Below are 17,487 nucleotides of genomic sequence, written 5' to 3'. Positions count from 1 at the left end.
GATGGCTTTGTGATTTCAATAGGGGAAGTTGAAGTGGCAATTAAGGCATTGGGGGGGGCTGGGAAAGCACCGGGTCCAGACAAAATCCCCATGGATTTTTACAAGCATAAAGTGATGATCTGGGCTCCAATGCTTTGACGTGTCTTCAATTATGTTGCTAATGGCACACAGCCTGGAGCAACTAATGCTAGTCTGTGCATGGAGTGGGACCTATGTCCAATTGTAGACTTCATTATTAAAAACTCTCTACTGTATTTGGTTTGAATATGGTTTGCACCATGTCTAGAAAAATATACAAATGCATTGAAACACACAGTGGGCATCATTACTAGTTTGGAGGTAGCTATGCCGTCATTACCGACATGGCTACCTCCAAACTTGGGTCCGGGTCTGGGTCCCGCAAAAGGGGATTTACTGGGCCATTCCGACCTGGGAGGGCCCAGTAACTCCCATTCGTGGGACCCAGAACCGGGCGTGTGGAGCCCAAAATGAGACCATTGTTCAATTTTTCTTGCTCTGCCCAGGATGTAAGGACCTAAGATCATGTTGGCATTTGGCAAATTGATGATACACTATTTTATTGTAAGAGTGTTACAGACCTATCCATTGTTTACTTTGTAGCCAAATTCATATGTGAGAAAGAGAATTCTTGAAATACCTTGCCTTTTATTTGAGGGTGATCATGTTCCGTTAGGGAGGGTTTGAGAGCTTGGACTGCTACAATTTTGAGTTGAGCATTCACAATTTTTGTCTCTAAGGCAGTCTGAATTATAGAGCAAACTGAGTTAGTGTGAGTGAAGGAGATCTGGGAGACCTTAGGTTTTTCTAGGGATTTCAAGATTTCAAAGAGCTTCCCAGTATGGTTGGAAGAGGACTCAATTTGGGTGTTGAAGAAGTTTTTCTTGGTTTCCTAAATTAGAGATTTATATGTATTATCGACTTCCTTCCAAGAGGACCTGGTATCTTTGGATTGCTGTTTAAGCCAGCGGGCTTCTAGTGCACGCTTATGTTTTTTCAGTAGTATTAACTCCACAGTGAACCAGGATTGGTGTGTAGGATTGTCCCTGACCTGTTTCATTTTCAAAGAAGCTGATAGGTCAAGCATTTCGGTAAGTAGTTCTGAGAAGACGGAGACCATACTGTCGGCGGAATCATCAGCTGTTATTTTACACATGATGTTATTTAAGCAGGACTGTAGCTCCTGGTGTGTAATTCTTTTAAAGTTGCGCTCGGTCACTGTTTTTAGAAGGTTGGGGGGCTTGGGTGAAGGGAGAGGGCTGTTGATGTTAAATGTAACAATGGAATGGTCTGAACAAATACATGGATTAGTTAAGATGTTGTTAGCTGTAAGAGTCCTTGTCACCATCCAGTCAAGAATATTATTGTTTGTATTTGTAGGTTCGTTGTTTTGAACTTCGAGACCTATGCTAACCAGTGAAGAGTCTAATTGAATGGCTTCTTTATCCAACTTATTCCCTCTGCACCTGTTCAGGTCTCCCAAAAAGACCATGGGTGCATAAGTGGAGGAGATCAGGAGTCTGTCGATAAATGGGTATAGTCAGTGCGTACTCCACATATAGCCAGTGCGTACTGTGATGAATCCTGGGAATTCGTCCCTTCTCCCATAGGGGAAGCCACCTCCTTAGAGTCTAGGGAGGTGTGCCTGCTCAGCAAAATCCTCCCTAGGGGTTAGGGAAAGCAGGACCTCAATGGGAGTGACTCCCCTTCAGGGGAAAAGGACTCCTATTCCCATAGTGAACTCCATACCTAAGATATTATCTGCCTATACAGGAATAAGAAATACTGACAATACCTCTTTGTTTTTGGCTCAAGGTAATGCTGAACTTTCAACAGCCTGTGGTAAACTATATGCCCCTTTTGAATATCGAACCAAGAATAAAGGGCCAACTACCCTTGAATGGAGGAGGAGAAACCCAAATCTGAGGCAAGACTCAGATGTGAGAACGTCGGCAAGGGGTGGAGCCATGCATATCAGCAGAGCCGGCTGCAGTGTAGAAGGATGTGGACGTCTGAGGGAGACACCGTCTGCCAGACAAGGAAGTGTGCAGGGCCTGAGAGTCAGATGCTGTGCAGAGTGAACTGCAACTAGTGGCGCGGCCATGTACAAGACATGGTGTGCCAGGGTCCTGCAAACAGCTGAGAGTCAACAATAGAGAGAGCTGAGACGAGCAGAGCATGGAGACTGCTAGCACCCAGCACAGAAGAGCGGCAAACCGTGAAGAACACTGCCATCACTGATGAGACAGACCATCACTGGACCTAGCACTGCAAAACAGCAGGTACATGAGTTGCCCAGGTCAGAGGGAGGAGAAGAGAAGAGAGAATGAACGAGGAAGAGGAAAGGACTGCCCTACCTCCATCCAAGGTTCTTTGAGAAGGGTCACAGGGACGAGAAAACTAAGAGAGTTAGAAGGAGAGAGGGGGGGGTCATAGGAACCCTAAAGAAATACCTGAGATATTGGGCCTAGGGAACCCAACAGAACCACATGGGCGTAATAAACAGAGTGTCAGGAGAGAACGAGATGAGTCAAGTGGTAACGGGAGCCCGAGAGGACCGAAAAACACTAACCTCCAGCAGGTTTACAGGGACCCCCGAAAACTAAGAGATCCACAAGGAGAGAGGAGTCATGGGCAAGCTAAAGAACTAAGTACAATATTAGATTCAGGGAGCCAAAGGAGCCACAGCGGCACAATAGACAGCGTTAAAAACAGATATCATGGGAGCACTGAGGCACCCGAAAATTGGTCAAAGTGTAGAGAGATCAACCAAGTTGGTGGAAGGGAAATAGGGATAAAGAAGTTTGGATATTTCGTTTTTCCAGGTACTTGCGACTTTTTGTTTGAACTTTGGGAACCTTTGAGGACATTTTGATAGGCTGACAAGAGCTGTTTTCTTTGAGAAGAACAGTTGCTTACTTCTAACCATTGGCTCCAGACCAAGGAGGGATTTGTGGGAAAACCAGAGGCACCTTTGGGGATAATCAAGAGTGCAGGGCATGACACCTAATTTCTGTTACTTTTTGCTAAGTGGTAGGGCCATCTTAGTGAATAGGTTTGGACCAGGGACTACTTTTGATTTTGATTATATACAAGCACCTTAATTTCGTTTTATTAGGAAGTGAACCTTTTAGTAGAATGGTCAGATGGTCAGGAGATGTTTTCTTTCAATTTAAATAAAAACTATGTACAAACATATCCTTTGGTCCGAGTCCTTCTTCTAGCTTGCCACAGTACCCAGGTGCTCCCTCCAAATGTCAGTTATTACCCACATGTTGCCAGCTGTCCCTCAGAAATATCAACCACTTCTACTAAATTAGCATTTAGTCTGCAAACTGCAGGTTTAAGCATTTGACCAATTATTAGCACACTATGTCAAAAAGTGCCATTAAATGCCCAGGAACTTTACTCATATGATCTATGTAAACTCTGGGCACCATGTAACTCTTCCTCTTCCTGATCGACTCCCAATTCAGAGCAGAGTGATAGTCATGCTCTGTTTTCAGCAGAGAGGTTTGAAACCAAATGCGTGTGTATACTGGTGTCCGTCAATGTCATAACACAACTCCTTGAATTAATGAAGATTTCAGGCTACTCTGGTTATTAGCTATTAATCCATGTGGGTCTATTTGCTAACGGTTTGGAAGGATTGTTATTGTTGATTTCTAACTTGCATTCCGAGGAACCCAGCAGGGACTGCATCTGGGTGCAGATGATAAGATGATAAGCACACGAAGCTGAGATGAATTGTGAATCAGTAAATAATTTTAGAAAAAGTTAGGTTTCAAGTTTTTTTCTGAACAATATAAGGTAAGTGATCTCACAACAGTCGGCTGGTGGGGAGTTCCAAGCTTGCGGGCCCAAAATGGAAAAGCGTCTATGACTGCAGCGAACATACTTAGATGCGCATTGCATCAGCAAATTTTGATTTGCAGACCGAAGAGTGCGCATTGGGTGGTAGATTGGGATTTTAGCTGAGAAGTAAGGGAGGGCCTGGCCATGAAGGCACTTAAAAACCAAACAGAGGGTCTCTAAAAGGACCCTCTGCTGAACTGGGAGCCAGACACATTTACTAGAAGGGTGTCCTCTGATGCTCAAGAGCTATGGACAAAAAGCAAAACAATACTACAAATGGTGCCCCGGGCATAAAACCAAAATTGGACCTGTCATTTGTGGTCGAAATAGTTTAAGCAAGTCTGCATTCCTATTTGTAAGACAGCATTTCCACACAGACAAATTCATTTTGAGAAATGCATCATGTATTCTGAACAAATACTTTCATTTCATCTTTCAATACAATTTCATTTCATTTAATGAATGAGACAAATTGGACAGAAGTACAAAAAAATTGCAATCAATCAAAATCATAAACATAGCCCAACCAGTGTGGCCTATTACAAAGTTGCCAATACTGAGTTTCTAGTATGAAAGCCAGCGTATGTGTTCTCCAATGTATGGTGGATAGTGCTAAAATGCCCCAGAGTACAAAAAGAAAAAACGAGAGAGGGAACAAGAAAAGTACAAGATTTCAAAGTGTTCTGGGAAAATAGAGAATTCATTGCTGTAGATACTTATTTCGAATTTACTTGACATAAATCCAAAATAAATGCACATGATGAATCAAAATTAAGTAGAAACGGGGAGTGTGAACTAGTTTTCTCCTTTGTCCTACTGCACATATTGAATATCTGAATAGCCTGGGTCCATGTTCTAATGAGCTATTAATAACTGGGAGCCAGTGAAAGCTTCTATGAAATTTTGACATTGGAATGGCCTAATGGCTGAGTTTTGGCCAACTTGAAGGCATTGTACTTGATTTTTAGGAATGCCCATAAATCAGAGGCAGAAGAGGTGTTAGCAATCTCAGTTGGAAGTAGATAGATTTAAAGATTGAAGGTTACAATTAATGTATTTGCCAGCCAAGATTTTTTTATCTTGAGCGTGAAAACCGTTGGCACGACAAAGATTGCCAGGGAGAAGACAAATGGATACAGTTACGGAAGTTGCTTCCTCAAACAAAAAACAATGACCTGCATCTTGGAGGGGTTCAGTTGGGGTTTGTTCTCCAATATCTAATGTTTAATTTTACATGCACAGCCTAACACTTGATATATGGCATCTTTAGATTTTTTTATCTGACATAGATTTTGAGTGTCATCAACATATGAGTGATAGCTCAGGTCAAATTGAGAATTTTTTGTAAGGAGAGGTTGAATGTAGACATTAAGCAGTAGTGGGGAGAGAGAGAAGATCCCTGTGGCACACCACATCTGATTAAAAGAGGATCCAAAAGAAAAGTTCCCATCCTTTCTTGCCGATAGCGATCTGAGATAAAAGAGACAAACCATTTCAATGAGTCCTCAGAAACTTTTGCGGCCATAGCTAATCTTGAGATAGGGATATCAAAGTCGGCACTATCGAAAGCAGCTGACAGGTCAAGCATGCCCAGCATGTTGATATCCCTTTCATTGGCGGCCAATAATATGTCATCCCAGATGGTCAACAGCTCTGTTTTGGTAACATGCCCATGTCTAAAACGAGATTGATTTGTGTGAAGGATACCATTAGCCTCCATAAAGATTTGTAATTGGACCGCAAAAAATGTTTCCAAAATCATAGTGGGCCAAAGCAGGCCTGCAATTGGTTGATCATTAGACAAAACCTTGTGATCCAGTGATTCGTTTTTTAGCAATTGAGAAAGGTAGGGCTTTTAAAGCTCAGGCATCACACATCATTGAGTCAGAGAGGCATTCATAAAGGACTCACACAATAGTGGCACATGTTGTCTAGCAAGATAGACTGGAATGGGATCGTAATTAACATTGGTAGGTTTTGAACTGAAGATGAGTTTCGGAACTACTTCGGAAGAAACTGTGGAGAAGGAAAACAAAGAAGGATTTGACAAGTTTACTGTTACAACAGCATGACATAAAGTAGACGCTTGTTGAGTAGATAGCTGAGAATCAATGTTAAGCCTAATTGACTGAATTTTATCCCTTAAAAAATGATTTTATTGGCTATAGTAATTGAGGGGGGAAAGCTAGGTATAGCATGAGGTGGAGAAGGCTACGTTTTTGATTGCAGCAAAGAGCACCTTTGGACGATTGTCGCCATTGTTTATCTGCTTTCGGAGGAACTGGGTTGGCAGATATGATACCTTTTTTGTATGTATTCAGAGCTCCTTTGACCACCTGAAGATCGTTATAATTGCTGGACTTCAACCACTTCTGTGGTCTGAATGCTAAGCAAGAATACATTGGAGTACATTGGAGAAATCTGGGTTTAGGGGACATGCTTCCTGGGTTCTGTGTGGATCTGCAATACTTGGCACCCCATGTTCCAATGCCCTCTGCGGCGCTCCAACAAACTAAGCCTGAATGTCTGAATCTGGACAAAAGCCAGGTTTCAGTTGCAAACACAACAACTATGAGGAAGGTACATCACGACGGAATCATCCCCTTTTGCCCTGGGTGATAAGCCTCCAAAGTTGGGTTATGAAATTTGTGTTCACAGTTCAACTTTCCTTGACCATAGCTGGCAAAAGACTCAGCTTTGCTATGGTCAAGGGCAGTGTAGTCTTGTTGTGCTGGCCCTTCTAGCTCCAAGGTTATCTGCTGTGTAGTAAACTGGCAGCCTCGATATCCAAGAAGCAGGGAGGCTATAGAAGGATGATCAATGAAGCTAGAGTGCTATCCTTCCAGTCCAGCAGAACAGAGGCATTCCTCCCATGATGATGATACCAGATGTAATACAGGTGTGACCCAGCAATGAGAGTTGGTACATAGATGCACTCTGGGGGCAGTGCAGGCACCATGAGGACCAATAATGAGTAAGCAGGCATGTGAGGCTTTCCAAATTCAAATCTGAGGTTCTGCCAGCTGTGGATCATCTCACTTCTTGTAGGAACTCCCACCAGTGTCGGTTCAATTCTTTTACCAAGTCTGTAGACGAACAGAGAGTACAACCATCACAGTGTTGTCATGGCTGTTGCCTTTATGTACGTGTAAGTGGCACAACCCCTAATCAACTCAATCTTCCCCAGGGCACTCCTTCAACCCTCTTCCTCTGAAATCACTACTTGCACAGATAGACAAGTGGTCCATGCCAGGGCATGGCATTCATTGCATTAGTATACCCTTTCATTTTCTTTCAAATTTACCTTTGATGCACTTTTGACTCCTTACGAGGCTGCTCGTTTTCATTCTAAATTCATCCGTTAAAATATCTATGTCATCAGAAAATCTATTATAAAAAAGTATCCAGATATTGCAGGATGCAGGATATATTGCATAACAAACATAGAATATGGCCTTTATATCAACGCATTTAAATAAAAAGAAATATGCACACTTTTTTTTGTTTTTTTTTGTGTTTAACCAAAGTGATTTTTACAAAAGAAGTTCAGCGCTTCCATTAGAGGTACTAGTTCGATACTTGGACACTTTAACCTTATGCACTAGTGCTTTTGAATGGTGAGTTTATCTATCTGGATGATGTGTTATTAATAACCATTTTCTTTTCTTTTCAAGGATACTTGTCTATTGGCATATCAAGTGTTAAAAGGAAAATGCAAGATTATTTGATGGGCACAATCCACTCTATTTTCGGTCTGTCGAGTGCTGCAGAACGGGAAGAGATGCTGCTAGTCATATATTTAGCAAATACAGATCCAGCGGTTAATAAGCAGGCCGTCAATGAGATTGCAGGGCTATATCGCTCTCATGTGGATGCCGGCAGCCTGATTGTAATTTGCAGCTCTATGGAAGCTTATCCCCCACTCAGTGGCCTAAAAAGAAACTTCCAGGACTCAGAAGACAGGGTGAGGTACAGATCCAAGCAAAATGTGGACTTCGCCTTCCTGGTCAATTTCTGTGCGCCTCTTTCTGAATACTACTTAATGCTCGAAGATGACGTGGTTTGTGCCGAGAACTTCCTGACAGCTATCAAAAATTCCTTAGTGAACAGAGATTCTTCGTGGACGACAATCACCTATTCAAAACTGGGCTATATTGGGAAGCTGTACCACGCAGAAGACCTTCCAAAACTTGCCCGATTTCTTTTGATGTTCTACGATGAAATGCCAGGCGACTGGCTTTTGGAACATTTCCATCAATCCAAGGCCCAACCGGAAATTATAAGAATAAAGCCCTCACTCTTCCAGCACATTGGGACTTTTTCTTCATTTGAAAGCATTGAGAAGAAAAGTAAGGATGATGAGTTTAGTGAATTGGCTATAAACAGTGAGAGCCTGCCTCCTGCATCCTGCTTCACCAACCTAGAAGTGCATGAGCAATATGACCCAGTGAATGTGTGCCAGGGTGGCAGTCTCTACTTCTGGGGAAAGAGCGTCGAAGCTGGAAAGTCTTTTACTATCCTTTTCAAAGCTTCTGTTGATATAAAAAAGATCACCATTGCTACTGGGGCCTCCGAGTACCCAGGAGATATCCTGTATTCAGGCTACGTCCAGTTTGGGAGAATGAGAGATGAAGTCCTGAACTCATGCAAGATGTTCAATAATGTGGGTCCTTTTCAAAATGGCCGCTTTGAGCTCAGCCCCGTGGATGGCTCTTTGGGAGCTCGTGTGGATTGTATCAGAATACAAGTAACAGCGCCTCAAAAAGAGTGGCTAATTATTAAATATGTGAGAATATAGGCACTGGAGAATTGATGTCACTTCAGAATGTATAAGATTTTATACTGAACACAAATGAATGGAAGATTGGTACAATTCCGTGACCTTGTTCTCAGTGACACTGTACAGCAGCCCTCCAATGTATCAATATCTAGGCATACATCTCTTCATCAAGACAAACAAAAATGTCATAGCCGGAAGGTTTGGAGTTAATCTTAACTACTTCTGGCATAGCTCCAGCCTGCCAAGTCACATCATCCCTACATCAAACACACTTTACCCACCTAACTGCAGGAAAGAAAGCACACTGTGTTACAATGCAGTGTCAAACTCTATAGGGAGAAAGATAAGTTGCAAGTGAAATTTAAAGAAAGCTGCACTGGATGGAACAATCAGACATCATTAAGGTAGGGTGGGACCACACATATAATGGGCCAAAAGACTGCAGCAGCACAGAATGTTCTAGCTGAGAATCGAAGCTGATCTGAGTATATACTATACTGCATCATGGAAGGTAGGAAGGTCATAATCTTTCAAAAAGCAGTCAATATGCCTGAACAGGTACAGTACAGGCTGCCCCTTTCCTAAGGTTCTAAATACAATTATAGCAATTTCTCGTTTTTATATAGTGCGTCATGCTGGATTCCACCAGCTTCTTATCGCTACATTTATGGGCGTATTTGCAATATGTAATGGCATTTAACATATCAACTTCAGAGAGATGAAGAACTGATTCTGTCTTCCCAGGATTCGAACCTTTGACTGCAAGTTGCACACAAATGTTTAATGAATAGGTGCGAAATGATGCTTAAGAAGAAACTGCAAGAGTTCGCCCTCACTTCCAAGTAAACCACATCCTCTTTCTGCAGTCTTCAGTCACCTTCAGTAGCACACACTTGTGATCAATCACGTGTTAGCATAGCTGTTGTTTTCCTAATCTGTCTGAAATTAGATTATTGAGTTGTCCTAAACGAGTAGTTCATTTGTTAATATTTCCAGAAGTCTTCCTTTAGGAACATGCAAGGTAGGGGTGACTGGAATTCTGGAATAAGCGTTAGTCCTCCTAACAGTGTTGTCGGGCATGAGGCTTTAAGGCAAGGGAAATAGAAGTGATATAGAAACACAAGAATTGAGATAGAGGGTGGAATACCATGTTGCAAAACGAACAGTGCAGGTTGCAATGTATAAAATAAAACAGCACAGGAGCTTGCAGAGAAGATACATTTATTGAGCAAACTCTTTGACTTGATTAAAGCTCAGCAGTTAAGGGGTTAAAGACCACATGGATCTCTTCCTGCAACTGTCATCATGAAATAGTATTAAGATTAGAAACGAACATAACTTTATAGTATTCCTGCGTTGGCAGAATACATTATGGATTTAGAGTGAAAGCACAACACACAACCAAATACAAATTGGCATTGAGGAGCTGCATGTTTTTGGGCAGGGAACGGCGGACTCTCTGCTCACATTATCCCGATCCAACATGGTCAATAGTGAGGGATCGCTGGAATTGTATTCCCCAACATCAGGAGAACCAAAGGCTGCTGACTCGTTGTCAGGTTTTTTCCCTTTCAAACGTTAGATTCATGTATTACGTAGTTCTCGTTGGAACCCAAGATCGCAATCAGAATATCACTGTGTTTTTAGATGCGTAAATTGTCGTAATAGCTGATAATGCAGTGCAACACATATTAGATCCGAAAGCAGAGCCTAGTAATTAGATAAATAAGCTCTAAATCAATGCTAGTACCTGTGTGTTATCTCCACTCTCAAAATGAGTCAAAGTGCACAACCATATATTATTATACACAACACGGGAAGAATGCAGTGAGATACATCATTAGAATGACTGTGCAGTAGAAGGCAATACAGGAACTATCACAAGTGCAGAACTGAGGATGCCTCAATACATGCATGGCAAGCCTTTTTACACACACTGCCAGGATCTGGAAGTGCATACTAACACACATCCCACTGGCGACGTCAAGGAACACACCACCAGAATCTGGAACTACATACCACCACAAATCCCACCCGCCACTTCAATCAACACACCCCCGGGATCTGGAAGTACATACCACCACACATCTTGCTCGCCAGATCAAGCAACACACACCTAGGATCTGGAAGTACGTACCACAACACATCCCACTCACCACATTAATCAACACACCCCCAGAATCTGGAAGTCCATACCACAACACATCCCACTCGCCACCACAACACATCCCACTCGCCACCTCAATCAACACACCCCCAGGATCTGGAAGTACATACCACCACACATCCTGCTCACCACATCAATCGGCACACACCTAGGATCTGGTAGTAGATAGCACCACACATCCCACTCTCCACATCAATCACCACATCCCAGGATCTGGAAGTACATACCATTGCACATCCTGCTCAACACATCAATCAACACACACCTAGGATCTGGAAGTAGATAGCACCACACATCCCACTCATCATCTTAATCAACACCCCCCTGGGATGATATGATATGATGATATGATTTGATGTGGCATTTGTAACGCGCCTTTACACAAGTGTTTCTAGACGTGACAAGACAAGGAGGGGGAAACAAAGAGATGACAAAATAACGATCTTACTAGGCATTGTGTCATTCAGATCGCACAAGTGCGGGGAAGAGGGAAGGGGAAAAGTTCCAGGGGGGAGGGAAAGGGGGAAGTGCAGTTAACTCACAAGTGCAGCCAGCGGGTGGCTCATAAGTGCAGAGAGAAGGGACTGTAGGGTTGCAGATACCGACCCTTAAGTGCTGAGGAGCCCGGACACAGTGTGAGGGCAACTGGACATACAGGAACTTGGGCCCGAGTTCAGAGGGTGACCAGGTGACCAGTGCCATGAGCATCAGGTGCATCAGCAGGGGATATGATATATTGATATGGTATTTTATTTATAGCACGCCCATACACAAGTGTTTCAAAGCACGACAAAGGGGAGAGGAAGAGAGAAATCGGAAGCGAAAAGGAAGGTCTTGAGTTGCTTATGTAACCAGAGGTGGTTCTGCTGAGGTTTGAGATATGCAAGGAGGCTGTTCCAGAGGGAGACCCCTGCCAGCGAGTTAGATATGCCCCAAATTCTCTGCTTGGTGAAGCGTCTGACCCTCAGAGAGTTGGAGGTGGATGAGGAGAGAGCTCGAGAAGGAAGATGTTTTGGAAGAGAAAGTTGGAAGTAGAGCAGTCCCAGGTACCAGAAAGCCTTGTGGACGATGCAGAGGGTCTTGAACTTGATCCTTGCAGCCACGGGGAGCCAGTGAAGAGATTTCAGAGCTGGAGGATACGGTCCCTGGGCTTGCGGCCAAGGAAAGGTCTTGCACTCCTGTTCTGAATAAGTTGTAAAGGTCGTAGAGGCAGGAAGATTTAGAAAGAGGCAGTTGCAGTAGTTCAGCCTAGAGAGGACCGGATCTCTGGAGACAGTGAGCTTCTGGGTGAAAGTGAGAAGAGGAAGAATACATCTGAGGAGGTGCAGCTGATAGTTTGACTTCTTCGATATGTCAGAGATGTGAGGAGAGAAGGAGAGGGTGGAGTCGTAGATGACACGAAGGTTCTTAGCCTCACAGGAAGGAGCAGGAAGAGAGCCCAGAGTGGGCAGCCAGAGAGAGAGGAAAGGAGGGAGGGAGTGGGTGTCCCAATGAGGAGATTCTCAGTCTTACTGTCATTAAAGCAGAGATCATTGGCAGCACACCATTGCAGAATTGCGGCCAGACAGTCTGGAATGAGTAGAAGCAGAGGTGGTCAAGGGGAGCATGAAAGATAGTTGAGTGTCATCTGCATAACATTGAAAATTGTAGCAGAAAGTAGCGATGCAGTGGGCAAGAGGTGCCAGGTAGTGGTCGAACAGCCATGGAGAGAGGTTAGACCCATGGGGAACACCACAAGTATAGAGAAAGATAGAAGAGAGGAAAGGTCCCAGTTGGATCTGAGAGGGTCGGTCGGTGAGAAAGGAGGTCAACCAGGCCAGGGCCTGATCACTAATACCAAGGTTGTTACGGAGGTGATTGAGCAGGATGGCATGGTTGACCGTGTCAAAAGCAGAGGATAGAACGAGGAGAATGAGGACTGAAGGATAGTACTGATTGGAGAGCAAGTCTTCACGGGAGTTCAGGAGAGAATTTTCCGTTCTTTTGGTAGCTCTGAAGCAAGACTGGTGGTCCTGGAGGCAACTAGCAGATTAAGTATGTAGATTAAGCTGCGAGATGGCCAGCTTTTCCAGGAGTTTGCCCAGGAAAAGAGTGATGGAGATCAGGCGATAGTTAGCCAGAGAGGAAGGATCGGCCAAGGCCTTCTTTAGAAGGCGGTGCACAAGAGAGTGGTTAAGGGAGGAGGGGAAAGTTCCAGTGGCAAAGGAGTGATTGCAGAAATCAGCCAATGCTGGAACAAGGGTGTCAATGTGGTCCTTGATGGATCTGGATGAGCAGGGGAGAATGTGCTTTGACAAGACTTTCTTAGATTGGATTTGTCTACAAACATTGTATGGGGTGAACAGGGGAAAGGAGGAGAAAGGAGCAGGTGAGATAGCCAGGAGTGGTAGAGGAGAAGGAAGAAAAGTACATACCACCACACATCATGCTCACCTCATCAACCGACTAGCATCCAGTAGCAGATAGCATCACACATCCTGCTCACCACATCAATCAACACACACCTAGGATCTGGTAGTAGATAGTACCATGCGTCCCACTCTCCACATCAATAAACCCACCCGCCCTCCCACCCCAGGATCTGGTAGTAATCACCAAATAAATACAAAATACACATGCGTTTGTAACCAGACCAAAGTGAGATCGCATTGCTGGCATTATTGGAACATGAACTTCATAGTCTTGCTCTGTTCTCTGGATGGGTCATGCACAGACACACAGCCTAAAGCCAGATAGGTAACACATGGTGTGTGAAAGATATCCAGTCAGCAGTCATTTGAACAGAACATGTTACACACAACATTAGTAGCTAGCTCCCGCTGGGCTATTGCGAAATGTATGCAGATTTGATGTCTGTGTGCAACCAGTCAAGATGGGTCATTCCCGCTAAAAGCAGAATTAGGAGTGCTAATACTGCCAAATGGATGTACTGTTATCACCATTGGTAAGAAAGGCAAGACAGCCACGTCCGCCAAATTACGAGATTTGCTTAATGGCATTTTAAAGTCCTTCATTTCTGTAATACAAGTCCCTGAGGTATTTCCTCCTAATGTGCTCCAAGCTATGAATTTGGCATACTGAAAAACCAGGCCGCCGTGCCGTTACCTACTGCTTTTTTATGCACTGTGGTACTCTGAAAGAGGGCCAAAAGCTCCTATGTATTCCCGAAGAATTGATGTTGACGTACTTTGGATTCAAAATTGCCTTGTAAGTGACGCTAAGCATAATCACAGCTGAAAAAAAGTAGGTGTTATCTCTACATTCAGTTGTCAATCGTGAAGTCGGCCAACCAGAAAAGCAATGTTTATTTCTGTTCCTTTGCTCTGCTAGTTAAAGCAGAGTTCTCGTTAAGGGCTCTAGAGCTCTGGGCTTTCCCACTCTAAATCTGATTGTTGTGCCTTGTTTACATTATTTAATTGAGGCTCCATTGGTATTAAAATATGAAGGAGTTCGTAAGAGGGATGCATAAGTCGGCAAAGGTACACATGCACTAATGTAGCTTCACCTGGTATCTGGCCAATAGCAAAGCTAAATGGGGCCACAATTGCCCACATCTGTTCTCAACGAACCACAGAATTGCTGGTTGGAACGCTGCTCTTTTGTTGTGATTTAAGGTATTTTTATGGCATTTGTATAATATAATATAATAAAGAGTTTCAGGTGTGATGGTGTGGGCTGTGTTGTGAAAAAAGGTACCTGAGAACTTGACAAGTGTGCACTGGTTCCACCGATCCTTACTGTAGGCTTGTTTGTTGGCTTCGGCAGATTCCACAAAGTATGGAAAGTCAAGTGTTGCTCAGTCTGCTAATGCAAATGCATCATCTATTTTTTACTGGAAATTAACTTGCTTTTCACTTATACATGGGCTTCTGCAGCATCACAAACCATTATTATGGACATTTTACATCCATACTGGGTCAGAATATTTAACCTTCGCAGACAAGATGAGGTAGGTGTTTTTGTGTGGTTTATTTTTAATTGTGTGGTTGAGGCAAAACTATCTTTATCACACATTTGAAAGTCTGGTTTTGCCATCCCTGCTTAAGTCGTCACAATTCTTCTACCCTGCTCCCCCTACCCCCAACAGCCTACTACTGCAGGAGTCTGTCCTGATACATTCTGGTTTCACCATCACTGCCATGCAGCCAGTGCCGAATTTGACTTTTATGGACTTCATTGATTCACAGTGCGTCACCCTTTCTGACGGTGGCCCTGAATCATGCTGTTCCCATCTTCAACTATAAGTATGGCCTAGGGCTCGTTGTAGCTGATAGTGCGCTAGTAAGTACTCCCACAAGAGTGTAGTTGTTGATATTATATATATAATGAGAAATGCAGCGTTGTGAACTCTTTGTGTGGTACCCCCTAGTGAGTACCAAACATAAGGAAGTGTATAGCTAAATGAAGGAACATTCAATGCGGAAATCTTATGTATTAGGATAGGCTGGGTTATTCCAATATAGGTCCACAATGAGGCTGTTGTCTATAACACTTCTTGAAATTTATTTCACTGGTAAAGAAGTCAGCCGACACGTGTTTCGACCCCCTGGGACGTTGTCAAGGCTGTAACAGTTTATATGCAGGCATCACAAATTTGCATATGTGGGTGCAATATTGGGCCACATCAAAACAAAAATAAACATTGGTTTGTTCATTCAATATCACAAAACATTTAGAAAATTAATATCAAGTAGGTAGCCATACCATGTTTCAGTTGTACGTGGAATGATGTCAACAATTGATGATATTGTCATGCATCCAAGGTAGTGGAATAATTGTGGCGAAAAAATAACAGTAAGTTAGAAGAAAACTCACATTGTGCTATTTGAAATATTATACAGTAGGAGCATCTCATGGGCCTAATGCACTAGCAGCTTTGTTTCATTCTTTCTGGTTAATAAGTTTTTATTTTCTACTTTGCACTTACACCAGTATCTTACAATGCATCATGCGACACAAACTTTTACTTTTCTCGGATGCAATGTCCGTGCGCGTGACGTCACGCTCGTGACCCGCGTCTGAACTCAGAGCGCTAGGCGCTCCTACTCATTCTGTTCCAATTCAGCTCCAAGCTCGGACAGAATCCAGCCACCATTTGAAGCTGCATTGGGGATTGAGCCCCTATTATTGACACATTGGATTAGCCTCTTTATTCAGGTAAGCCACTCTACATATAATCTCGTGCTCTTTTGCACAGTTACTTCATTGGCATTGTCTTAGCTCTTGCACTATCTGAAATGTTGTCAGACCGAGTACAATAGTTAATTTCACATCCTTCCTGTTTATGGCCTGTTAGAATGTGATTGTATTTTCCCTTGTTCCTTCCCTTTCCTTGAAGCACTTTGAAACAAATTGTGTATAGGCGCTATATAAACTATCATATCATATCTCTGTGACTTAAAATAGGGTTTCTTTGGGATATTTGTAAGGTTCATCCTGAAGAACTACCACCTTATTTTCATACAGTAGGACCCACATTTCTGCATGTTCCACAGATGGTTGATGCAAGGATATGGTAGTCCACATACATTTACAATATTGTCAATTTGAACATTAGAGAGTATGCACTATTTCATCAGGTACATACCTCGAGCATAGTACTTTATTGCTCCTATAGACTCCAGGTGTGGGTCCTGTTCAACCACTCCACAGATACAGTGGGAGAAGCTACTGTGGTATCTGCACTAAATGCAATGAATGGGAAAGGATTTTATTTTGGCTTGATTTACTGTTAGGTAGAGGACTTGTTTGTCTCTGATAGAATACAATGTCCATGGCAACTGAAAGGAAATGAATCCAATGTGGACCCATCTGGGATGGTGTTCAATCAGGTAAAGGCGCCCTGCAAGTGTCCGGAATACTCCAGAGACAAAATGATGGGACACCTGGGACCTCCTTCAGAAGGTATGTTCCAGGTGGAGCCAGATGAGGGCAAACCCTCAAAGGAAGAGACAGAGCCATCCGAGAGCTGGATGGTCACTAAACTCCACTTCCCAGCATCAGCAGGATAATAGTACAGACATAAAGGTGGCCCTTGATCTTGCACCATCTTTCAATCAATGTTAACATCAACAGAGCAGAAGAATATACAGGACACATGGATCTATGGATAAAAAGTGTAAAAGAGCTATGCAAACACATTCAAGGGGCATCGGACAATTGCAGCAGCTATACTAGTTCCAACTGGCCCATTCAACAGACCATCATTTCCTTGGTCATAAATGGACTTCAGCCTTTCCCACCAGAACACCTAAATGTTCTGCACCACAGCACTGCTCGTACACTGCAATACATCAGATAAGTGGATCCTGTGGTAGGCCCTATGGCTAGTCTCCAGGGAGTCTACCTACTAGACACCCAAATGGCCCAACAGGACTCCAGCTAGGCATCCTCCCCTCCTCTGAGGTATGTAAAGGTTGTCTTGATGGCCTGCAGCATTGCATCCAAAGCCCTGCACCCCATGCTGGCTCAGAGAATGAGTGGTTTACACCACATGGTCTTCTCTGCTGCATCTGCTCCATGCTAAAGACAATGCACGCCATTATTTCCTCTGATTGCAACTGCAACCACTGACACACCAACATGCATGACCCATCCTCTTCCTCTCCTAAGTTTGATACCCAGTGGTTGCCATGCCTAGATACACCCCCTCTTAGGTAGGCTAGAG

At 43.4% G+C, this 17,487-nt stretch overlaps 1 protein-coding gene across 2 annotated transcripts in view; it reads left to right on the top strand.

Moving 5' to 3' along the window:
- LOC138503699 (alpha-1,3-mannosyl-glycoprotein 4-beta-N-acetylglucosaminyltransferase C-like) overlaps nt 1–14,486 on the top strand; it is a 140,716-nt gene extending 126,230 nt beyond the window's left edge. For both annotated transcript variants that reach the window (XM_069623628.1, XM_069623629.1), the window contains one exon: nt 7,548–14,486. In XM_069623628.1, coding sequence (XP_069479729.1) covers nt 7,548–8,671 — 1,124 coding nt within the window. In that variant the 3' untranslated portion in view covers nt 8,672–14,486. The remainder of the gene's footprint in view (nt 1–7,547) is intronic.
- The last annotated feature ends 3,001 nt before the right edge of the window (nt 14,487–17,487 follow it).

The sequence above is a fragment of the Ambystoma mexicanum genome, chromosome 11 (assembly GCF_040938575.1).
Source record: "Ambystoma mexicanum isolate Mex_15411 chromosome 11, UKY_AmexF1_1, whole genome shotgun sequence".
NCBI lineage: Eukaryota > Metazoa > Chordata > Amphibia > Caudata > Ambystomatidae > Ambystoma > Ambystoma mexicanum.
This window is presented reverse-complemented; position numbering and strand designations above follow the sequence as displayed.